Source organism: Microplitis demolitor, chromosome 7, assembly GCF_026212275.2.
Source record: "Microplitis demolitor isolate Queensland-Clemson2020A chromosome 7, iyMicDemo2.1a, whole genome shotgun sequence".
NCBI classification, from domain to species: Eukaryota; Metazoa; Arthropoda; class Insecta; order Hymenoptera; family Braconidae; genus Microplitis; species Microplitis demolitor.
The window spans coordinates 6396467-6422270 of record NC_068551.1 but is presented as its reverse complement, the minus strand read 5'-3'; the positions used below and the strand labels follow the sequence as shown (position 1 = coordinate 6422270).

General features: G+C 29.9%; 4 protein-coding genes across 5 annotated transcripts; all 4 read left to right on the top strand.

The window, feature by feature from the left end:
* Nucleotides 1-3456: 3456 nt before the first annotated feature.
* On the top strand, nucleotides 3457-13313 carry LOC128667269 (ankyrin-3-like). Its single transcript, XM_053740956.1, has 3 exons — nucleotides 3457-4060; nucleotides 4346-4574; nucleotides 6770-13313. Exon 3 carries the CDS (start codon nucleotides 11492-11494, stop codon nucleotides 13241-13243), a length of 1752 nt encoding a protein of 583 aa, XP_053596931.1. The 5' UTR covers nucleotides 3457-4060; nucleotides 4346-4574; nucleotides 6770-11491; the 3' UTR covers nucleotides 13244-13313.
* LOC106693118 (uncharacterized) lies at nucleotides 3702-6999 on the top strand. Its single transcript, XM_053740472.1, has 4 exons — nucleotides 3702-3774; nucleotides 3940-4060; nucleotides 4346-4574; nucleotides 6652-6999. The coding sequence occupies exons 1-4, from the start codon at nucleotides 3702-3704 to the stop codon at nucleotides 6997-6999; spliced, it is 771 nt and encodes a 256-aa protein (XP_053596447.1).
* Nucleotides 13314-13924: 611 nt separating the features above from the next.
* On the top strand, nucleotides 13925-25730 carry LOC106693708 (ankyrin-3). Of its 2 annotated transcripts, XM_053740954.1 has the most exons (4): nucleotides 13925-15791; nucleotides 16077-16305; nucleotides 18501-18787; nucleotides 18868-25730. In XM_053740954.1, exon 4 carries the CDS (start codon nucleotides 23909-23911, stop codon nucleotides 25658-25660), a length of 1752 nt encoding a protein of 583 aa, XP_053596929.1. In that variant the 5' UTR covers nucleotides 13925-15791; nucleotides 16077-16305; nucleotides 18501-18787; nucleotides 18868-23908; the 3' UTR covers nucleotides 25661-25730. The 2 variants fall into 2 exon arrangements, with proteins under 2 accessions (XP_053596929.1, XP_053596930.1); XM_053740955.1 differs by having other exon boundaries at nucleotides 16077-18787; nucleotides 18865-25730.
* On the top strand, nucleotides 15433-18730 carry LOC128668178 (uncharacterized). Its single transcript, XM_053740471.1, has 4 exons — nucleotides 15433-15505; nucleotides 15671-15791; nucleotides 16077-16305; nucleotides 18383-18730. The coding sequence occupies exons 1-4, from the start codon at nucleotides 15433-15435 to the stop codon at nucleotides 18728-18730; spliced, it is 771 nt and encodes a 256-aa protein (XP_053596446.1).
* Nucleotides 25731-25804: the final 74 nt, after the last annotated feature.

Below are 25804 nucleotides of genomic sequence, written 5' to 3'. Positions count from 1 at the left end.
GCAGCGAAATTGGGAGACTTAAAATTGGTGAAACTTTTGATAAGAAACGGCATGGACACCAACGTCAGAGGAAAATTCGGCATAACTCCTTTGCATGTCACTGCAATTTATGACAAATATCAGATTATGGAATATTTAATCCAAAACGGTGCGATTCTTTCTCTAGAGGGCACAGAAGGTATTCTTAAAGGCTATACACCCTTGCACGTTGCCACCGAATTAAATTTTCATAAATGTGTACGTCTGCTCATCAAATACGACAATTCAACAGTAAATCCAAAAAACCAAGATGTCATTCATCCAATACATATTGCAGTGATGTTAAGACACTTTAAAGTAACTCAAATACTGCTGCCACACATCAACAACATCAACGTTACTTTTAAAGATGAATTTTTCCCGCGATTCTACGGTAATCCTGACCACTGTGAAAGATATTATGACAACTACACTTTGTTACTCTGTGCAATATCCTTTACATCATTTAAAATTACTAATTTATTAGTTAACCACGGCGCAAATGTTCAGATAAAAACTGCACTGGGAAAAACTGCTCTGATATTGGCCGCGGAAACGAGTAATCATGAAATAGTTAAACTATTGTTAACTCAGAGCAAAGTAGTAGAATCTATCAATGACTTTGACGACTTAGGACGCAATGCTTTGCATTCCATATTTTATAATTATGAAAGCCAGAGATGTTTGTATTCAAAAACCGAGTTTTATAGCGTGGCAATGAAATTGGAGATCATCAAAATGCTAATGGACGCGGGAATCGATATGAATGCTTCGATGCAACTCACTTACAACAATTTACCAATTACTCCATTGTCTTTGGCAGTTGAATACGGATTTATGGATATTGTTCGCTATTTGCTTTATTTTACTGATACTGATTTAAAGCAAATTAACCGCCTAATGTTAGAAAGTGCCCAGATGTTTGACAATTTAATTCACCCAGATATACTGCAGGACTTTGAATATGTTCAAGACTATAAGTCGGGATTCAAAGAAATAGGCTACGATTTGATTACTGCCGTCTTAAGGATCCACTTAATCGGTATGCCGGTTGATCAAGAAATTTTAAATTTGGTTATGACGGAACCAGTGCATGATATGGATATCAACAGAAGTCAGTATGCTGAGTTTCTTCAGATAATAAAAAAACCGATTGAAGAAATGGTTAATAAGATGGAGCAGGAGAAAGTTGTTCATGATTGTAAAATATCTTTGCTGCAATTGGTGACTTGTGATATGAAAAGTTTAGTTAAGTTTGCACGTGTTCAAGAAGTAAGGGATTTATTGATGAGAATTGAGAGCTACGAAGAAGAATATTTTTATTTTCATCAAATACTGAAGAGCCGCTTGGAATACGCGGTAAAAAAAAATAAACTAATCGAGCAAAGCTTAGATATAATTTGTAATTTATTTGAAAATAATTTAGGATATGATATTTGTGAGATGGTTGTAAATTTTTTAAATGATGATGACATGAATTACCTTGTTAGTTAGTTTTAATATTTGTATAATATTGTTGATGAATTTTATGTATATAATGTTAAATAAAAAAACTTAAAAATGATTTGTAAAATTTAATTAATTATACACATAATATATATTTAAGTCATTATTAATATCGAAAACTAATATTTTTATTAGGGTGTTTAAATTTTAGCCTAGTTTTGATTAATTATTTTTTTACTTTATTATCAGAAAAACCCAATTATTATAAATTGTAGTTATATAACTTTCTGTAATTTTAACCATAACAATAAATTTACCATAAAATTAAATTTTTTTCAATTATCGATGATGATGGACAATTACGCTAAGGTGATACTGAAAACGAATATATTTTTTTGTAAAAAAGTTTGAATCGAAATTATAACAAATTTAAAAAGTTGGTACCTGAAACATACGCTTCTGTAATAAGATGTCACAAAAATTTTGATGGTTTCTAATGCCAAAATATTTTTGATTTTATCCAGTAAATAAAAAAAATTTCTTGACATTTAAAGAGTTATTTTATTTCTTTTATTCAATACTAGAATTATTCACTCAAGATAACTAAAAAATAAAGCTGCCATACTTTCATTAACTGCCGAAATTTTAAAACAAAAGACACTAATTAAATAGTAAACAAAAAATAATCAATTCTGTCACTTAATATATTTTTTATAAATATTGCCCATAAATAAAAAAGTTACAAGTCCATGATTCAATCTAGTTTTGTCCTTGCAAATTTTCAGAACTAAAATTTTTTCAAGTTCAAGAATTAATCTAGTTTTATCTATTCGTAACGCAATTTTTTTTTAAAACAACAGATCAAAAGCAGCTTAAAATTTTTATAAATGGTCAATAACAGATTAACTAGTCTAAATAGAGTTTAATTATAGTCGTCCTGATGAAAGCTTGGGATTTTTTTCCTAACAATTCTTTCCCCCACCACCATCATAATAGAATGTGCGCATATGGAAAAGCCACCAAACCCAACATTTGAAGTGTGGGGAAAGAAACCGTGGTGGGAAAAAATCCCAAGCTTCCATCGGGATGACTATAGACTAGATCAAATTAAATTTTTCGGTCCGGATAGATCAAAAACCAATTAAAATTTTCAAATAAATTCAATAACAGACCAAATAATCCAAATACCATCGAGTTAGACTAAAATCAGATCAAATTTTTCGACCCGGGTAACATCTCGATGAGTTAAAAAATTTTAATCTTCATTTTTATCTATAATTTATAATATGCTAACACGAAAAGTTTAATTTAAATTTTTGAGCTGAAACTTTGTCTATTTGCTAAGGTCTCCCTGATAGCGAGATTTTCTGGTCACAAAGTTGCGATCAAATGCCAACTTTTGCCATCAACTTTTTGAGTCAGAAAGTTGGCGATCAGTTGCCAACTTATGAAAATGCCAATTTTTGCGGTCAACTTGGTGACAAGTTGCTCTAGTAGCCTAGGAAATCAGAGTTTCAGCTCGGAAATTGAAATGAAACTTTTGACATCTTGATGATATACAATATATATAAAAAATTGCAATTCAACTTTTTAGCTCTCATATACCTAAAATAACATATCAATTTGACGTAAAATTAAAGCTGCTATTTTACATTAAGTTTATGTGTCATTTGTTTAATATCAATTTTTGAGTTAAATGTTGATTATCTAGAAAGTTATCTGATAGCCATAGTTGGCAGCAAAAGTTTGTACTTCCATAAGTAGATGTCAACTTTCTGAGAAAAATGGTGGCAAAAGTTGTCAACAAGTTGTAGCAGTAGATTGTCGACAACTATCGGGGAAAGTTGATGCCAACTTGTAGTCAACAGTTACAAAAGCTGAAAGTTGTCAACAACTTGTCGTCAAGTTGGTCGCAAACTGATTAGAAACTCTGGCTATCAGAAGCTAGTCACTGAATATTCAAAATGGAAAATTTCTACTGTAGCATCCGTAGTTTCAGTTCTTTATAACTTAAAAAGTCAGATGCCGCTCTATACTTATTCTGACATTCCCTTTTGCTTAACATTCTTTTACTTACCCTAACACGCTGCATAACCCTAAAAAAACACGTTCTCAATCACTATCTCCATCAGTTACGCTTGGCACTTCACCAGTGATTAGTGAAAGTAATTAAATAGCACCAGGTGTGTCTCCATCATCACCTTTTACAATTCCAGTGCTAGTATACATCCTCCAATATGTCATCAAAATCGAAAAAAGATATGGAAGAAGTAACGGATAAAATTTCCGACATGTCAGTCGAGGATCCAGGTAAAAAATTATCTCACAAAGAAAAGAAAAAATTAAAAAAACAGCAGGAATATGAGAAAAATTTGGAGATGATGACCAAAATCGGTGGTCAGGGTCACAGTGAACTAGATTCAAATTTCACCGTATCTCAAAGTGAAACACAAAACCGTGGCGCGCAATTATAAGAGCATGCTGTTGACATAAAAGTCGAAAACTTCAGTATTGCTGCTAAAGGAAAACAATTGTTCACTGATGCTACTCTATTGATAGCTCAGGGTAGACGTTATGGTCTCGTCGGTCCTAATGGGTATTTATTAAATTCACTAGCTCTATAATTTTTTTATTTACCTGAAGATCGGAACGTTTTTCGCGGAAAGAAATGAAAAGTAAAAAATCTACTCGGTATAGATTTCTGAAATGTTTCGCACGTCAGCCGAAAATTGCAGGCCGGTCCTAACTACCCCTTAAGTAACCGTAAGACTCAAATTACATAAATTATTTTCATTTTCGTTATGTGAAAAACGTTCTGATCTTCAGAGACATCATGTTTTCCAACTATTTCTATAAATATATTTTTATTTTAAATATCTAGACATGGAAAGACAACACTACTACGTCATATAGCAAATAGAGCATTCAATATACCACCAAATATCGATGTACTCTATTGTGAACAAGAAGTTGTCGCTGATGACACACCAGCTGTTCAAGTTGTACTTAATGCTGATATTAAATGCAAAGAATTACAAAATGAATGTCAGAAATTAGAGCTACAAGCTGAATCTAATAGCGACGAAGCCATCCAAGCACGATTACAAGAGGTGATTTATTTATTCATCTATATCTATTTCTCTTCGAATGTTCATCACGCAAAAAATACTGAATATTTTGACACGAAATTCACACCATAAACTTCTGTACTCTAAAACTATATTTTTTTCAAATTTCAATTAATAACCCAAGTAGCACACTTGCCTGTGTGACATCTATAGGATATCAATTCTTGGACTGTTTTTTGACATATCAATAAGGCACCAACATGTCATTATGAATCTTAATTTTAGAATTGCGGTAAAAATATAGGTCGTATAAAAAGAACATAAGAAACATTTTTTTTATAAAATTAAATTTCCTACAACTTTTGTTTTAAAACTTTTTTTATAAGATCAATATTTTCGTCTGAATATCAAACATATGAACCATTCAGTTTGAAACTAAGGCAAAAATCTTGTCTCCAGATATCATTTTTAGGCTATTTTTTGACACATAGATAAGGCACCAGCATGTTAATAAAATGATAAGAAATTCATGTCACCAAAAAAATATCTACTTAAAAGACTTGACAAGTGACGACAAAAAGTAAATTACAAATAGTGGTAAAATAAGTGATCGAAAGGATTTTTTAATTGACATGTCCTTGGAAAATTTTATCGATTATCGATCGTTCTTTTTTTTTTTAAATAAAACAAAAAAACATTATCTATAGGACATTCCACTTCTAACCCAAATAGCCAGTTGAACTTAACTAACAGTCAAATTGAATCAGATATTTCACGTTTACGTGGAATAAAAAATTGACTTCGATGCGGACTCTAGATGATCAACATTTTAACTCGAAATTAATGTGAAACTTTTGACATCTCGATGACCTATAGTATATATAAAAAATTTTAGTTCAACTTTTTAGCTCTTTTATACGTAAAATTACATATAAACTCGATGTAAAATTAAAGCTGATATTTTACATTAAATTTATATGTTATTTTACGTATAAAAGAGCTAAAAAGTTGAACTGAAATTTTTTATATATACTGTACAGTTTGGAGCATTAATGCCTGGTCTTTGGATCTGATCTAAAACATATTCTAATGTCTAATCATATATGATAGTAAAAATATACTCCAACCGAGTAATATTTTCTTGAATTAAGAATTTGTATACTTATTTTAAAAAATTATTCTTGGTTCGAGTAAATTTTTACTAAGATTAAACAAATATTTACTCGAGAGAATACAAACACGCAGATACTTGAATATAGTTTTTTTTTCAGTGTAGATGACAAATTATAAAAGGCTTTTAAAAATATCATAATGCAAACATGAAAAACGTTTCTTCATATGTTTACTTCTTTAACGTTAATTTTTTTTATAATTAAAATTTTAATGCCGTTTCGTTGTAATTAAAAAAAAAAAATCTCGTGAAAATTGCTGACTAAAAAAAAGAAAAAAAAAAGTAGCACCCAATTACTCGGGACTTGACTGAAGTATATGATAAATAATAATAACCTAATAATAAGTAATACATAGATAATAACTAGCTGCCATTTGGTATCATTAGGGTGCTCCGTTTGAAACGAACATTTTTTTTTCTTCACTCCCCATCAGAAATCTTGTTCTATACGTTAAAATAAAAATTTTGTCTAATTTTGAGCTCTTAATATTAATATTAACCACTGGAACAACGTCGTCGAAGTTTTTCCATGAAGAGAATTGTATGCTCTATAAAAAAAAGCCAGTATCTGCTTAGCTCTGAGTTCAACTCTATAGAGTTATTCATTGAAAAGGAAAAAAACTAAATTTACGTGCTTTTAGCATGGAAAAACTTCGACGACGTTGTTCCAGTGGTTAATATTAATATTAAGAGCTCAAAATTGGACAAAATTTTTATTTTAACGTATAGAACAAGATTTCTGATGGGAAGTGAAGAAAAAAAAATGTTTGTTTCAAACGGAACACCTTATTGTATCATAGTATACTATAGTCACTCATATTATTCCTCACAAAGACTCAACGTTGCTTATATATACTATCTACCCAATGAATGATAAGCCAGTTGTTGATCAGAACTCGTAGTCAAACGCAAAGTATTTTTAATTTTTACAACATGATTTATTATCAGTTGTGCGATACTTGTAATAAACCACTGGTCAATGAAAATAATTTACGAACATCCCGCATACGTACATGTTTATATATTTCAACTGATGTTACTGTTGGTGGTTTAATTGGTTCTACAGTATTGCCGTTCGTTGGTTTTGGATCTGCTGGAGTAACGGCTGGCTCAGTTGCAGCAGGATGGCAAACACCAACCATAGCCGCTGGATCATTATTTGCAAAATTACAATCTTTGGGTGCAACTGGTGCAGGAGATTTGCTTTTCGGGGTTTCTGGTAGTATTATTAATGGATTTGGCGCACGCTACTTTACTGCAACTGATTGGTGTTCTTGTCCTGAAAATAACAATTAACCACTACTATTTACTAATTTACTAAACTAACTCATCTACTACACTATGCACACTTTTGAGTTATTTTATTATTTAACAGTACTATTTGCAGTGTGTTTGTCAATTATATTCAAATCATGAGCAACAATATCAAAATTATCAAAATCTTTGAGTTTAATTATGTATGGTGTCTTTTTAAAACCTCAATGCTACTAGAGTGCATTATAGAGTGAATAGTGTTGTGTCTGTTAAATTTATTATGATCATTAATTGGTCTTAGGTTAATTAATTATTATTATTATTTTAATTAGTTGATGTTTTCTATGGTCATAAGTCATAAATGGTAATAATTATTAAGATTACCGATAGGATTTGCATATCCCAAAAGAACAAATTTGTAGGCCCCTGTCTGAAAATATAAATTCTGTAACAGACACTCCAAAATGCATTTTATCTTATTATGCGTTCCTGGTTTAAATTGCATCACTTTTTTTTTTATAATTATTTATAATATAAGAAAAATGACAATATTATATCATTAATTTCTTGTCATTCGAAAATTTTTGTCGAAATATTTTACTTAAGTGGGCTTAGAAAAAATTAGTGATACAAATAATCATTTATGTAAGATCACTGAATACTCAAATAGATTAAAAACCTCATTAGAATAGTATAATGACCAAAGAGATAGCAAGTTTATATTTACAAAATTCAGGTCAATTGTAGGTCTCAATGTTCGTTCGAGAAAAAATAGAGAAATGTTTTTTTTTTTTTCCAATTTTCAAGGCAATAACTTGTATTATTTGATTTATTTCGAATCTCAAATGATGAAAAAATCAATTTATTTAATACACAAAATTTTTGCATCAAAGTAAAACTTATTTCATTGATTGATAAAAGAAAAAATTCTTTTTAAATCTTTACTTCAAAGAACAAAAAAAAATTCTGGAAAACAGTTGACTCTGTCGGCTAACCCCAAACTTCCCGCTTCTCGCTTCTCGTAAACAAATGGAAGTTATCAAAAAATTGAAGCGCACTTTGCTAGTTCATAGAGTAAAGCATCGCAACTGTGCCTTTATTTTGTGTTTAGGCCTTTTATTTCGGAGAAAAACTCGGACAAAATTATCTGATAACCGTTCCTAAGTTATACTTGAATAAATCTCAAAAAGGTTTCAAGATAAAAGAATTTTTAAATTGATTCAGAAATAAGATTTGATTTACGGATTTTCCTCTTTACCTACATAGGGGAGACCGGGATGCGCGGCTCCTGGCGGCCGCTACGGTAGGCTTGCCATAAACAAAATTTTTCAAGTTCGGCCGGGTATAAAAGGAATAAGGAAAAAATTTTATTTAAAATTTTATTTATTAATAACTAATTCGCAATCAAAACATCGATAAAACATTTTAATTTTTCATTTTTTTTTTCTTATTTACCTATTCTTTTTATTTATTTATATTTCGTATTATTTTTATATTTATTAGATGACGCAACCGCTTGAAGTAGAGATTTATTATTTTTTATTTTATCAAAAAATGTTACACAATCATCAGTATTATTTATTTTAATTTTGAGTAATTCCTCTAATACTGATACTTTCAACCGTCCTTTTTCTGGACCCCAGGGATTTTTCATTACCGAAAATTTTCTCTCGATGCTAACAGAGCTCCCAGAAATGCAAACAACGAATTCACCAACGTTTAAGATATTGCTTATTGATACATTAGTCTTTTGAGTAATTTTAGAAACTTTTTACCACTTCTTTTCTGTTTCTAATGCAGTCCATTCGTCAGCGCTTTCAGATTTTTCATGACTTATTATATTATTTAATTTCATTTTTTCATCAAACAGTGCATCCCGATCACAATTATTTTCTTCTGCAACCGATGCAATTTTAGTATAACTTTTTTCTAAATTATTCTAATCAATTTCGTGTTTTAAATCTACATTGAAAAAAAAAATTATTTGAGACAACTAAGATTTATTTGAGCCAAAGATATCGTACATTGGGATATGTCCAAATAAATATGTAATTATGAGAAAGATATAATGTATTTGAGTAGTTTAATTGCGTGAAATAAGTGATTTATTTGTGGTAAAGAAATAAATCAATTGCTACAAATAAATAATGGCTACAAATATATGTACAGTATCGCCAAATTTTAGGTTATTTGTCACAAATTTAATATCTTTACCACAAATATACCAATTACTTACCACGCAAACAAATTATATATTTCTGTCAAATTATAAAATTATTTTAATCAACTGTCATATTTATTTGTCATTAATAAATGTTTGAAAAAAAGCCACAAACAAATTGATTTATTTGGGACAAATATTTCTTTTTTTCATTTTGAAAATTTCATTAAAACTGGTTATATCAGCTAAATAAAATTTTTTTAATAAATTTGAAGTCCTTGGGATTATAAAGTTAGGAAAATAGTATATTTGTGTTTAAAATCTTTTTTTTTTTCAATAAAAAAAAAAATAAAAATTTTTTTCAAGTTTTTTTTCGGAGAGCAGTTGTGCCCCAGAAAGAAATTTTTTTTATTTTTTTTGAATTTTGGTAAAATCTTAATAGATTGCTTAAGAAAGGGCCAAAATAGGTTGACCTATAGATTAACAGTCATAAAAGATAATTGCTGGCTCAAGGAGGCCGTCGTGCCCCGGTTTCTCCTAAGTACTTATAATTTTGATTCTTTTTCTTAGCTGGCCCTTTGTTACAATTTATCAGACTTAATTACTTTTTCAATAGTCATAATTAATTATATCTTCTACTTTCATGTTATACGCATATAATATCCTTCGGGATAATTTATAACACACGGAAATACACGGAAAGAAAATTCTAACAAAATTTACAATGTTAACATTGAATCGTGGTCTAGACTTTCATTGGCATCAATTTATAAATGTCTTATTTCAAAATTTACTATAGTCTTTGTTAAAATTACGATGTTAAATAGTAAAGATTACAATCTACATCGTAATTTTAACAAAGACTATAGTAAATTTTGAAATAAGACATTTAAAAATTGACGCCAACGAAAGTCTAGTCCACGATTACGATGTTTACATCATAAATTTTAGTAGAATTTTCTTTCCGTGCAGCTGTTTGGAAATCATTAAGATATTTATCTATTTGTCTGTTTTTAACACCGCTCTTTTTACAGTATATTTATGCTTCACAGAGTGATTTTCCACTATTAAAAAATATGATTATGTATCACTACGAATTGGTCCCAATCAAGCTGAAATATAATTTCTATTATCTGCGTACGTGGAACACTCGACGATTTAAAACAGTTTTTTTTTTTTCTTATAGTATTTTTATAAATAATACAAAAAACGTATGATTTATCTTTCCTTCCGGCTTTTCTTTACGAAGTTCTTAGACTCAATCAACAATAAGACCTTTTTCGAAGTACATCTTATAATATCATGTTATCCTGGCTCAAAAGGTAATCTAGGACCATCGCACTCACATATAGTAATACTGAGAATAGTGGAACTCTGTTACAGATAAATCTATAGTAAAATCTATACAAAAAAAATTACCTCTTCGGTTTTCATATTCTCTTATTAAAATGCTCGATTTTTGGCGATTAAAGTAGCAAAGGGTTAAATGAAAAGACTTTAATATTTTCAGAAGAGCAAAACATCAATCAAACTATAATACATTCCTTAATATTTATGAACATTTAAGCCAAAAATAAATATTTTCGGCCATTTCGTATCAAGAAAAAATAACAGACAAGAAGGTGACAAATAAAACTTTGAAAAATACTGAAGTGTTGATGCCGGCATGGACCCTTATAATGAGTGTTTATACCTGCTCAAAAAAGAATTATCCTATCATTATTAAGTCGCTTTACCTACTCTGGTTATTGACAATATTCATCTTCCGATATCCATTAAAGTTATTATTTTGTAATGATCTTTCGGATAAAAGGATTTAAGAATACAAGTATGCTCAGGCCATTCCGGAACAATACAGTTGTCATTACGGAAAAAGAAGGGCAGACTGGACAACAATTTATACCTAAATGATCAAAATATCCTTAAACGTTGTTACACTTGAACGTCATCAGAACTTATTCGACTCTCGTCTTGTGCAGTGTTCACATCTCAGAATTTACCATATAACCGCCTCAATAAGTTTATTTTCAAATTTTCGTTAACAAATTACAGTGACGAGCGCTGAAAACTTAAGACGATTTTTGAATCCGGCAATTTCATTAATAAATATCGATATTGTTATTTATTATATATAAAAATTGAGTTTAAAATTAACAATACTGTAAAAATTAGTAAAATTTTAACAATTCTAGTGCGTAGTACAAATTAATATAACTGTGATTAAATTTGTTTAAATTTTAGTTAATTCACTGAAATAATTTCTTTGATTTCATAAATTGGTATAACCATTTATCAAAAACATTGACAATAAAAATTAAAACGTGTTGATATCTACAAGTTCAGTGAAGTTTTAAACAAATTATAAGAAAATTAATGATGTCGAAGGTTTATAAACGAAGTGATTTCACTGCTGCAGTTCATGCTGGTGATACAAAGAAATTAAAAAATCTTTTGAGATCGTCAAAACTCTCTAGCATCCCTGGGCTTTCTCCAAGTAGACTAGTGACGCTCGCTCTTCGACACAGACAACAAAAAGTAGCAAAATTACTTTTAAAAAGAAAATTCGAAATAAAAAACCAAAGTAATCGTTCAGCGAATACACCTCTACACTACGCAGCGAAATTGGGAGACTTAAAATTGGTGAAACTTTTGATAAGAAACGGCATGGACACCAACGTCAGAGGAAAATTCGGCATAACTCCTTTGCATGTCACTGCAATTTATGACAAATATCAGATTATGGAATATTTAATCCAAAACGGTGCGATTCTTTCTCTAGAGGGCACAGAAGGTATTCTTAAAGGCTATACACCCTTGCACGTTGCCACCGAATTAAATTTTCATAAATGTGTACGTCTGCTCATCAAATACGACAATTCAACAGTAAATCCAAAAAACCAAGATGTCATTCATCCAATACATATTGCAGTGATGTTAAGACACTTTAAAGTAACTCAAATACTGCTGCCACACATCAACAACATCAACGTTACTTTTAAAGATGAATTTTTCCCGCGATTCTACGGTAATCCTGACCACTGTGAAAGATATTATGACAACTACACTTTGTTACTCTGTGCAATATCCTTTACATCATTTAAAATTACTAATTTATTAGTTAACCACGGCGCAAATGTTCAGATAAAAACTGCACTGGGAAAAACTGCTCTGATATTGGCCGCGGAAACGAGTAATCATGAAATAGTTAAACTATTGTTAACTCAGAGCAAAGTAGTAGAATCTATCAATGACTTTGACGACTTAGGACGCAATGCTTTGCATTCCATATTTTATAATTATGAAAGCCAGAGATGTTTGTATTCAAAAACCGAGTTTTATAGCGTGGCAATGAAATTGGAGATCATCAAAATGCTAATGGACGCGGGAATCGATATGAATGCTTCGATGCAACTCACTTACAACAATTTACCAATTACTCCATTGTCTTTGGCAGTTGAATACGGATTTATGGATATTGTTCGCTATTTGCTTTATTTTACTGATACTGATTTAAAGCAAATTAACCGCCTAATGTTAGAAAGTGCCCAGATGTTTGACAATTTAATTCACCCAGATATACTGCAGGACTTTGAATATGTTCAAGACTATAAGTCGGGATTCAAAGAAATAGGCTACGATTTGATTACTGCCGTCTTAAGGATCCACTTAATCGGTATGCCGGTTGATCAAGAAATTTTAAATTTGGTTATGACGGAACCAGTGCATGATATGGATATCAACAGAAGTCAGTATGCTGAGTTTCTTCAGATAATAAAAAAACCGATTGAAGAAATGGTTAATAAGATGGAGCAGGAGAAAGTTGTTCATGATTGTAAAATATCTTTGCTGCAATTGGTGACTTGTGATATGAAAAGTTTAGTTAAGTTTGCACGTGTTCAAGAAGTAAGGGATTTATTGATGAGAATTGAGAGCTACGAAGAAGAATATTTTTATTTTCATCAAATACTGAAGAGCCGCTTGGAATACGCGGTAAAAAAAAATAAACTAATCGAGCAAAGCTTAGATATAATTTGTAATTTATTTGAAAATAATTTAGGATATGATATTTGTGAGATGGTTGTAAATTTTTTAAATGATGATGACATGAATTACCTTGTTAGTTAGTTTTAATATTTGTATAATATTGTTGATGAATTTTATGTATATAATGTTAAATAAAAAAACTTAAAAATGATTTGTAAAATTTAATTAATTATACACATAATATATATTTAAGTCATTATTAATATCGAAAACTAATATTTTTATTAGGGTGTTTAAATTTTAGCCTAGTTTTGATTAATTATTTTTTTACTTTATTATCAGAAAAACCCAATTATTATAAATTGTAGTTATATAACTTTCTGTAATTTTAACCATAACAATAAATTTACCATAAAATTAAATTTTTTTCAATTATCGATGATGATGGACAATTACGCTAAGGTGATACTGAAAACGAATATATTTTTTTGTAAAAAAGTTTGAATCGAAATTATAACAAATTTAAAAAGTTGGTACCTGAAACATACGCTTCTGTAATAAGATGTCACAAAAATTTTGATGGTTTCTAATGCCAAAATATTTTTGATTTTATCCAGTAAATAAAAAAAATTTCTTGACATTTAAAGAGTTATTTTATTTCTTTTATTCAATACTAGAATTATTCACTCAAGATAACTAAAAAATAAAGCTGCCATACTTTCATTAACTGCCGAAATTTTAAAACAAAAGACACTAATTAAATAGTAAACAAAAAATAATCAATTCTGTCACTTAATATATTTTTTATAAATATTGCCCATAAATAAAAAAGTTACAAGTCCATGATTCAATCTAGTTTTGTCCTTGCAAATTTTCAGAACTAAAATTTTTTCAAGTTCAAGAATTAATCTAGTTTTATCTATTCGTAACGCAATTTTTTTTTAAAACAACAGATCAAAAGCAGCTTAAAATTTTTATAAATGGTCAATAACAGATTAACTAGTCTAAATAGAGTTTAATTATAGTCGTCCTGATGAAAGCTTGGGATTTTTTTCCTAACAATTCTTTCCCCCACCACCATCATAATAGGATGTGCGCATATGGAAAAGCCACCAAACCCAACATTTGAAGTGTGGGGAAAAAAACCGTGGTGGGAAAAAATCCCAAGCTTCCATCGGGATGACTATAGACTAGATCAAATTAAATTTTTCGGTCCGGATAGATCAAAAACCAATTAAAATTTTCAAATAAATTCAATAACAGACCAAATAATCCAAATACCATCGAGTTAGACTAAAATCAGATCAAATTTTTCGACCCGGGTAACATCTCGATGAGTTAAAAAATTTTAATCTTCATTTTTATCTATAATTTATAATATGCTAACACGAAAAGTTTAATTTAAATTTTTGAGCTGAAACTTTGTCTATTTGCTAAGGTCTCCCTGATAGCGAGATTTTCTGGTCACAAAGTTGCGATCAAATGCCAACTTTTGCCATCAACTTTTTGAGTCAGAAAGTTGGCGATCAGTTGCCAACTTATGAAAATGCCAATTTTTGCGGTCAACTTGGTGACAAGTTGCTCTAGTAGCCTAGGAAATCAGAGTTTCAGCTCGGAAATTGAAATGAAACTTTTGACATCTTGATGATATACAATATATATAAAAAATTGCAATTCAACTTTTTAGCTCTCATATACCTAAAATAACATGTCAATTTGACGTAAAATTAAAGCTGCTATTTTACATTAAGTTTATGTGTCATTTGTTTAATATCAATTTTTGAGTTAAATGTTGATTATCTAGAAAGTTATCTGATAGCTAAAGTTGGCAGCAAAAGTTTGTACTTCCATAAGTAGATGTCAACTTTCTGAGAAAAATGGTGGCAAAAGTTGTCAACAAGTTGTAGCAGTTGATTGTCGAGAACTATCGGGGAAAGTTGATGCCAACTTGTAGTCAACAGTTACAAAAGCTGAAAGTTGTCAACAAATTGTCGTCAAGTTGGTCGCAAACTGATCAGAAACTCTGGCTATCAGAAGCTAGTCACTGAATATTCAAAATGGAAAATTTCTACTGTAGCATCCGTAGTTTCAGTTCTTTATAACTTAAAAAGTCAGATGCCGCTCTATACTTATTCTGACATTCCCTTTTGCTTAACATTCTTTTACTTACCCTAACACGCTGCATAACCCTAAAAAAACACGTTCTCAATCACTATCTCCATCAGTTACGCTTGGCACTTCACCAGTGATTAGTGAAAGTAATTAAATAGCACCAGGTGTGTCTCCATCATCACCTTTTACAATTCCAGTGCTAGTATACATCCTCCAATATGTCATCAAAATCGAAAAAAGATATGGAAGAAGTAACGGATAAAATTTCCGACATGTCAGTCGAGGATCCAGGTAAAAAATTATCTCACAAAGAAAAGAAAAAATTAAAAAAACAGCAGGAATATGAGAAAAATTTGGAGATGATGACCAAAATCGGTGGTCAGGGTCACAGTGAACTAGATTCAAATTTCACCGTATCTCAAAGTGAAACACAAAACCGTGGCGCGCAATTATAAGAGCATGCTGTTGACATAAAAGTCGAAAACTTCAGTATTGCTGCTAAAGGAAAACAATTGTTCACTGATGCTACTCTATCGATAGCTCAGGGTAGACGTTATGGTCTCGTCGGTCCTAATGGGTATTTATTAAATTCACTAGCTCTATAATTTTTTTATTTACCTGAAGATCGGAACGTTTTTCGCGGAAAGAAATGAAAAGTAAAAAATCTACTCGGTATAGATTTCTGAAATGTTTCGCACGTCAGCCGAAAATTGCAGGCCGGTCCTAACTACCCCTTAAGTAACCGTAAGACTCAAATTACATAAATTATTTTCATTTTCGTTATGTGAAAAACGTTCTGATCTTCAGAGACATCATGTTTTCCAACTATTTCTATAAATATATTTTTATTTTAAATATCTAGACATGGAAAGACAACACTACTACGTCATATAGCAAATAGAGCATTCAATATACCACCAAATATCGATGTACTCTATTGTGAACAAGAAGTTGTCGCTGATGACACACCAGCTGTTCAAGTTGTACTTAATGCTGATATTAAATGCAAAGAATTACAAAATGAATGTCAGAAATTAGAGCTACAAGCTGAATCTAATAGCGACGAAGCCATCCAAGCACGATTACAAGAGGTGATTTATTTATTCATCTATATCTATTTCTCTTCGAATGTTCATCACGCAAAAAATACTGAATATTTTGACACGAAATTCACACCATAAACTTCTGTACTCTAAAACTATATTTTTTTCAAATTTCAATTAATAACCCAAGTAGCACACTTGCCTGTGTGACATCTATAGGATATCAATTCTTGGACTGTTTTTTGACATATCAATAAGGCACCAACATGTCATTATGAATCTTAATTTTAGAATTGCGGTAAAAATATAGGTCGTATAAAAAGAACATAAGAAACATTTTTTTTATAAAATTAAATTTCCTACAACTTTTGTTTTAAAACTTTTTTTATAAGATCAATATTTTCGTCTGAATATCAAACATATGAACCATTCAGTTTGAAACTAAGGCAAAAATCTTGTCTCCAGATATCATTTTTAGGCTATTTTTTGACACATAGATAAGGCACCAGCATGTTAATAAAATGATAAGAAATTCATGTCACCAAAAAAATATCTACTTAAAAGACTTGACAAGTGACGACAAAAAGTAAATTACAAATAGTGGTAAAATAAGTGATCGAAAGGATTTTTTAATTGACATGTCCTTGGAAAATTTTATCGATTATCGATCGTTCTTTTTTTTTTTAAATAAAACAAAAAAACATTATCTATAGGACATTCCACTTCTAACCCAAATAGCCAGTTGAACTTAACTAACAGTCAAATTGAATCAGATATTTCACGTTTACGTGGAATAAAAAATTGACTTCGATGCGGACTCTAGATGATCAACATTTTAACTCGAAATTAATGTGAAACTTTTGACATCTCGATGACCTATAGTATATATAAAAAATTTTAGTTCAACTTTTTAGCTCTTTTATACGTAAAATTACATATAAACTCGATGTAAAATTAAAGCTGATATTTTACATTAAATTTATATGTTATTTTACGTATAAAAGAGCTAAAAAGTTGAACTGAAATTTTTTATATATACTGTACAGTTTGGAGCATTAATGCCTGGTCTTTGGATCTGATCTAAAACATATTCTAATGTCTAATCATATATGATAGTAAAAATATACTCCAACCGAGTAATATTTTCTTGAATTAAGAATTTGTATACTTATTTTAAAAAATTATTCTTGGTTCGAGTAAATTTTTACTAAGATTAAACAAATATTTACTCGAGAGAATACAAACACGCAGATACTTGAATATAGTTTTTTTTTCAGTGTAGATGACAAATTATAAAAGGCTTTTAAAAATATCATAATGCAAACATGAAAAACGTTTCTTCATATGTTTACTTCTTTAACGTTAATTTTTTTTATAATTAAAATTTTAATGCCGTTTCGTTGTAATTAAAAAAAAAAAATCTCGTGAAAATTGCTGACTAAAAAAAAGAAAAAAAAAAGTAGCACCCAATCACTCGGGACTTGACTGAAGTATATGATAAATAATAATAACCTAATAATAAGTAATACATAGATAATAACTAGCTGCCATTTGGTATCATTAGGGTGCTCCGTTTGAAACGAACATTTTTTTTTCTTCACTCCCCATCAGAAATCTTGTTCTATACGTTAAAATAAAAATTTTGTCTAATTTTGAGCTCTTAATATTAATATTAACCACTGGAACAACGTCGTCGAAGTTTTTCCATGAAGAGAATTGTATGCTCTATAAAAAAAAGCCAGTATCTGCTTAGCTCTGAGTTCAACTCTATAGAGTTATTCATTGAAAAGGAAAAAAACTAAATTTACGTGCTTTTAGCATGGAAAAACTTCGACGACGTTGTTCCAGTGGTTAATATTAATATTAAGAGCGCAAAATTGGACAAAATTTTTATTTTAACGTATAGAACAAGATTTCTGATGGGAAGTGAAGAAAAAAAAATGTTTGTTTCATACGGAACACCTTATTGTATCATAGTATACTATAGTCACTCATATTATTCCTCACAAAGACTCAAGGTTGCTTATATATACTATCTACCCAATGAATGATAAGCCAGTTGTTGATCAGAACTCGTAGTCAGACGCAAAGTATTTTTAATTTTTACAACATGATTTATTATCAGTTGTGCGATACTTGTAATAAACCACTGGTCAATGAAAATAATTTACGAACATCCCGCATACGTACATGTTTATATATTTCAACTGGTGTTACTGTTGGTGGTTTAATTGGTTCTACAGTATTGCCGTTCGTTGGTTTTGGATCTGCTGGAGTAACGGCTGGCTCAGTTGCAGCAGGATGGCAAACACCAACCATAGCCGCTGGATCATTATTTGCAAAATTACAATCTTTGGGTGCAACTGGTGCAGGAGATTTGCTTTTCGGGGTTTCTGGTAGTATTATTAATGGATTTGGCGCACGCTACTTTACTGCAACTGATTGGTGTTCTTGTCCTGAAAATAACAATTAACCACTACACACCAGAAAAAATTATTAAACATAAACTCATTTATTCAATCATGATTATGTATGTATAATTTAATGTAACTAATTAATATTATTTTTGACTATGGACATTATTAATTATTATTTTTTTTTTCTTAGCAGATGCTGATGTCGACACACCGATATTCTGTTCTTTATACTGATATCTCATATTACATTCTTGGTATTTAGTTTGGGATTTTAATTTTTTTTACTGCGCAATTAATTTACTAAACTAACTCATCTACTACACTATGCACACTTTTGAGTTATTTTATTATTTAACAGTACTATTTGCAGTGTGTTTGTCAATTATATTCAAATCATGAGCAACAATATCAAAATTATCAAAATCTTTGAGTTTAATTATGTATGGTGTCTTTTTAAAACCTCAATGCTACTAGAGTGCATTATAGAGTGAATAGTGTTGTGTCTGTTAAATTTATTATGATCATTAATTGGTCTTAGGTTAATTAATTATTATTATTATTTTAATTAGTTGATGTTTTCTATGATCATAAGTCATAAATGGTAATAATTATTAAGATTACCGATAGGATTTGCATATCCCAAAAGAACAAATTTGTAGGCCCCTGTCTGAAAATATAAATTCTGTAACAGACACTCCAAAATGCATTTTATCTTATTATGCTTTCCTGGTTTAAATTTCATCACTTTTTTTTTTTTATAATTATTTATAATATAAGAAAAATGACAATATTATATCATTAATTTCTTGTCATTCGAAAATTTTTGTCGAAATATTTTACTTAAGTGGGCTTAGAAAAAATTAGTGATACAAATAATCATTTATGTAAGATCACTGAATACTCAAATAGATTAAAAACCTCATTAGAATAGTATAATGACCAAAGAGATAGCAAGTTTATATTTACAAAATTCAGGTCAATTGTAGGTCTCAATGTTCGTTCGAGAAAAAATAGAGAAATGTTTTTTTTTTTTTTCCAATTTTCAAGGCAATAACTTGTATTATTTGATTTATTTCGAATCTCAAATGATGAAAAAATCAATTTATTTAATACACAAAATTTTTGCATCAAAGTAAAACTTATTTCATTGATTGATAAAAGAGAAAATTCTTTTTAAATCTTTACTTCAAAGAACAAAAAAAAATTCTGGAAAACAGTTGACTCTGTCGGCTAACCCCAAACTTCCCGCTTCTCGCTTCTCGTAAACAAATGGAAGTTATCAAAAAATTGAAGCGCACTTTGCTAGTTCATAGAGTAAAGCATCGCAACTGTGCCTTTATTTTGTGTTTAGGCCTTTTATTTCGGAGAAAAACTCGGACAAAATTATCTGATAACCGTTCCTAAGTTATACTTGAATAAATCTCAAAAAGGTTTCAAGATAAAAGAATTTTTAAATTGATTCAGAAATAAGATTTGATTTACGGATTTTCCTCTTTACCTACATAGGGGAGACTGGGATTCACGGCTCCTGGCGGCCGCTACGGTAGGCTTGCCATAAACAAAATTTTTCAAGTTCGGCCGGGTATGAAAGGAATAAGGAAAAAATTTTATTTAAAATTTTATTTATTAATAATTAATTCGCAATCAAAACATCGATAAAACATTTTAATTTGTCATTTTTTTTTCTTATTTACCTCTTCTTTTTATTTATTTATATTTCGTATTATTTTTATATTTATTAGATGACGCAACCGCTTGAAGTAGAGATTTATTATTTTTTATTTTATCATAAAATGTTACACAATCATCAGAATTATTTATTTTAATTTTGAGTAATTCCTCTAATACTGATACTTTCAACCGTCCTTTTTCTGGACCCCAGGGATTTTTCATTACCGAAAATTTTCTCTCGATGCTAACAGAGCTCCCAGAAATGCAAACAACAAATTCACCAACGTTTAAGATATTGCTTATTGATACATTAGTCTTTTGAGTAATTTTAGAAACTTTTTACCACTTCTTTTCTGTTTCTAATGCAGTCCATTCGTCAGCGCTTTCAGATTTTTCATGACTTATTATATTATTTAATTTCATTTTTTCATCAAACAGTGCATCCCGATCACAATTATTTTCTTCTGCAACCGATGCAATTTTAGTATAACTTTTTTCTAAATTATTCTAATCAATTTCGTGTTTTAAATCTACATTGAAAAAAAAAATTATTTGAGACAACTAAGATTTATTTGAGCCAAAGATATCGTACATTGGGATATGTCCAAATAAATATGTAATTATGAGAAAGATATAATGTATTTGAGTAGTTTAATTGCGTGAAATAAGTGATTTATTTGTGGTAAAGAAATAAATCAATTGCTACAAATAAATAATGGCTACAAATATATGTACAGTATCGCCAAATTTTAGGTTATTTGTCACAAATTTAATATCTTTACCACAAATATACCAATTACTTACCACGCAAACAAATTATATATTTCTGTCAAATTATAAAATTATTTTAATCAACTGTCATATTTATTTGTCATTAATAAATGTTTGAAAAAAAGCCACAAACAAATTAATTTATTTGGGACAAATATTTCTTTTTTTCATTTTGAAAATTTCATTAAAACTGGTTATATCAGCTAAATAAAATTTTTTTAATAAATTTGAAGTCCTTGGGATTATAAAGTTAGGAAAATAGTATATTTGTGTTTAAAATCTTTTTTTTTTTCAATAAAAAAAAAAATAAAAATTTTTTTCAAGTTTTTTTTCGGAGAGCAGTTGTGCCCCAGAAAGAAATTTTTTTTATTTTTTTTGAATTTTGGTAAAATCTTAATAGATTGCTTAAGAAAGGGCCAAAATAGGTTGACCTATAGATTAACAGTCATAAAAGATAATTGCTGGCTCAAGGAGGCCGTCGTGCCCCGGTTTCTCCTAAGTACTTATAATTTTGATTCTTTTTCTTAGCTGGCCCTTTGTTACAATTTATCAGACTTAATTACTTTTTCAATAGTCATAATTAATTATATCTTCTACTTTCATGTTATACGCATATAATATCCTTCGGGATAATTTATAACACACGGAAATACACGGAAAGAAAATTCTAACAAAATTTACGATGTTAACATTGAATCGTGGTCTAGACTTTCATTGGCATCAATTTATAAATGTCTTATTTCAAAATTTACTATAGTCTTTGTTAAAATTACGATGTTAAATAGTAAAGATTACAATCTACATCGTAATTTTAACAAAGACTATAGTAAATTTTGAAATAAGACATTTAAAAATTGACGCCAACGAAAGTCTAGTCCACGATTACGATGTTTACATCATAAATTTTAGTAGAATTTTCTTTCCGTGCAGCTGTTTGGAAATCATTAAGATATTTATCTATTTGTCTAACACAATTTTTTTTTCTAAGCCGATACATTTGTTGAATCTGCAGAATGTTAATACAATACTCTGGGAAATCCCCATGTCATTTTCTTTCTTATTATTAATCTCTATTACAAAAAAACCCTCAAAAGTTTCACAAAAATATCATCTATTCCATACACTGTAAAAAATCACCGGCGTAAGTCCAAGCGGTGTAGGTGTTAAAATCAGCGGTGTTAAATTTTAACACCAAAAGCAGTCTTGTACCGGTGTTAAAACAAATTCTTCGGTGTTAAAATAACGCCGCCGCCGGTGTAGGTATTTTTTACCGGTGATAAAATATATTATTTTTACTTACTCGATCACTATACTTGTTAATAAATGATATTTGTTATTAATTTTCATAAAGAACTGATATTTTTTGTGTTTTATAATCTTTAAAGTTCATTCTCCAAGCAGACGCAGTTTACTCTGCTTTCACACTGGTTACCCCGTTTTAACACCGGTATTTTTAACACCGGTAAGTTACTCTTTCTACACCGGTGTAATTTCATTTTTATACTGAGCGGTGTTAAAATAAGTCCGTTTTTAACACCGCTCTTTTTACAGTATATTCATGCTTCACAGAATGATTTTCTACTATTGAAAAATATGATTATGTATCACTACGAATTGGTCCCAATCAAGCTGAAATATAATTTCTATTATCTGCGTACGTGGAACACTCGACGATTTAAAACAGTTTTTTTTTTTTCTTATAGTATTTTTATAAATAATACAAAAAACGTATGATTTATCTTTCCTTCCGGACCATCGCACTCACATATAGTAATACTGAGAATGGTGGAACTCTGTTACAGATAAATCTATAGTAAAATCTATACAAAAAAAATTACCTCTTCGGTTTTCATATTCTCTTATTAAAATGCTCGATTTTTGGCGATTAAAGTAGCAAAGGGTTAAATGAAAAGACTTTAATATTTTCAGAAGAGCAAAACATCAATCAAACTATAATACATTCCTTAATATTTATGAACATTTAAGCCAAAAATAAATATTTTCGGCCATTTCGTATCAAGAAAAAATAACAGACAAGAAGGTGACAAATAAAACTTTGAAAAATACTGAAGTGTTGATGCCGGCATGGACCCTTATAATGAGTGTTTATACCTGCTCAAAAAAGAATTATCCTATCATTATTAAGTCGCTTTACCTACTCTGGTTATTGACAATATTCATCTTCCGATATCCATTAAAGTTATTATTTTGTAATGATCTTTCGGATAAAAGGATTTAAGAATACAAGTATGCTCAGGCCATTCCGGAACAATACAGTTGTCATTACGGAAAAAGAAGGGCAGACTGGACAACAATTTATACCTAAATGATCAAAATATCCTAAAACGTTGTTACACTTGAACGTCATCAGAACTTATTCGACTCTCGTCTTGTGCAGTGTTCACATCTCAGAATTTACCATATAACCGCCTCAATAAGTTTATTTTCAAATTTTCGTTAACAAATTACAGTGACGAGTGCTGAAAACTTAAGACGATTTTTGAATCCGGCAATTTCATTAATAAATTGTGATCTTGTTATTTATTATATATAAAAATTGAGTTTAAAATTAACAATACTGTAAAAATTAGTAAAATTTTAACAATTCTAGTGCGTAGTACAAATTAATATAACTGTGATTAAATTTGTTTAAATTTTAGTTAATTCACTGAAATAATTTCTTTGATTTCATAAATTGGTATAACCATTTATCAAAAACATTGACAATAAAAATTAAAACGTGGTGATATCTACAAGTTCAGTGAAGTTTTAAACAAATTATAAGAAAATTAATGATGTCGAAGGTTTATAAACGAAGTGATTTCACTGCTGCAGTTCATGCTGGTGATACAAAGAAATTAAAAAATCTTTTGAGATCGTCAAAACTCTCTAGCATCCCTGGGCTTTCTCCAAGTAGACTAGTGACGCTCGCTCTTCGACACAGACAACAAAAAGTAGCAAAATTACTTTTAAAAAGAAAATTCGAAATAAAAAACCAAAGTAATCGTTCAGCGAATACACCTCTACACTACGCAGCGAAATTAGGAGACTTAAAATTGGTGAAACTTTTGATAAGAAACGGCATGGACACCAACGTCAGAGGAAAATTCGGCATAACTCCTTTGCATGTCACTGCAATTTATGACAAATATCAGATTATGGAATATTTAATCCAAAACGGTGCGATTCTTTCTCTAGAGGGCACAGAAGGTATTCTTAAAGGCTATACACCCTTGCACGTTGCCACCGAATTAAATTTTCATAAATGTGTACGTCTGCTCATCAAATACGACAATTCAACAGTAAATCCAAAAAACCAAGATGTCATTCATCCAATACATATTGCAGTGATGTTAAGACACTTTAAAGTAACTCAAATACTGCTGCCACACATCAACAACATCAACGTTACTTTTAAAGATGAATTTTTCCCGCGATTCTACGGTAATCCTGACCACTGTGAAAGATATTATGACAACTACACTTTGTTACTCTGTGCAATATCCTTTACATCATTTAAAATTACTAATTTATTAGTTAACCACGGCGCAAATGTTCAGATAAAAACTGCACTGGGAAAAACTGCTCTGATATTGGCCGCGGAAACGAGTAATCATGAAATAGTTAAACTATTGTTAACTCAGAGCAAAGTAGTAGAATCTATCAATGACTTTGACGACTTAGGACGCAATGCTTTGCATTCCATATTTTATAATTATGAAAGCCAGAGATGTTTGTATTCAAAAACCGAGTTTTATAGCGTGGCAATGAAATTGGAGATCATCAAAATGCTAATGGACGCGGGAATCGATATGAATGCTTCGATGCAACTCACTTACAACAATTTACCAATTACTCCATTGTCTTTGGCAGTTGAATACGGATTTATGGATATTGTTCGCTATTTGCTTTATTTTACTGATACTGATTTAAAGCAAATTAACCGCCTAATGTTAGAAAGTGCCCAGATGTTTGACAATTTAATTCACCCAGATATACTGCAGGACTTTGAATATGTTCAAGACTATAAGTCGGGATTCAAAGAAATAGGCTACGATTTGATTACTGCCGTCTTAAGGATCCACTTAATCGGTATGCCGGTTGATCAAGAAATTTTAAATTTGGTTATGACGGAACCAGTGCATGATATGGATATCAACAGAAGTCAGTATGCTGAGTTTCTTCAGATAATAAAAAAACCGATTGAAGAAATGGTTAATAAGATGGAGCAGGAGAAAGTTGTTCATGATTGTAAAATATCTTTGCTGCAATTGGTGACTTGTGATATGAAAAGTTTAGTTAAGTTTGCACGTGTTCAAGAAGTAAGGGATTTATTGATGAGAATTGAGAGCTACGAAGAAGAATATTTTTATTTTCATCAAATACTGAAGAGCCGCTTGGAATACGCGGTAAAAAAAAATAAACTAATCGAGCAAAGCTTAGATATAATTTGTAATTTATTTGAAAATAATTTAGGATATGATATTTGTGAGATGGTTGTAAATTTTTTAAATGATGATGACATGAATTACCTTGTTAGTTAGTTTTAATATTTGTATAATATTGTTGATGAATTTTATGTATATAATGTTAAATAAAAAAACTTAAAAATGATTTGTAAAATTTAATTAATTATACACATAATATATATTTAAGTCATTATTAATATCGAAAACTAATATTTTTAT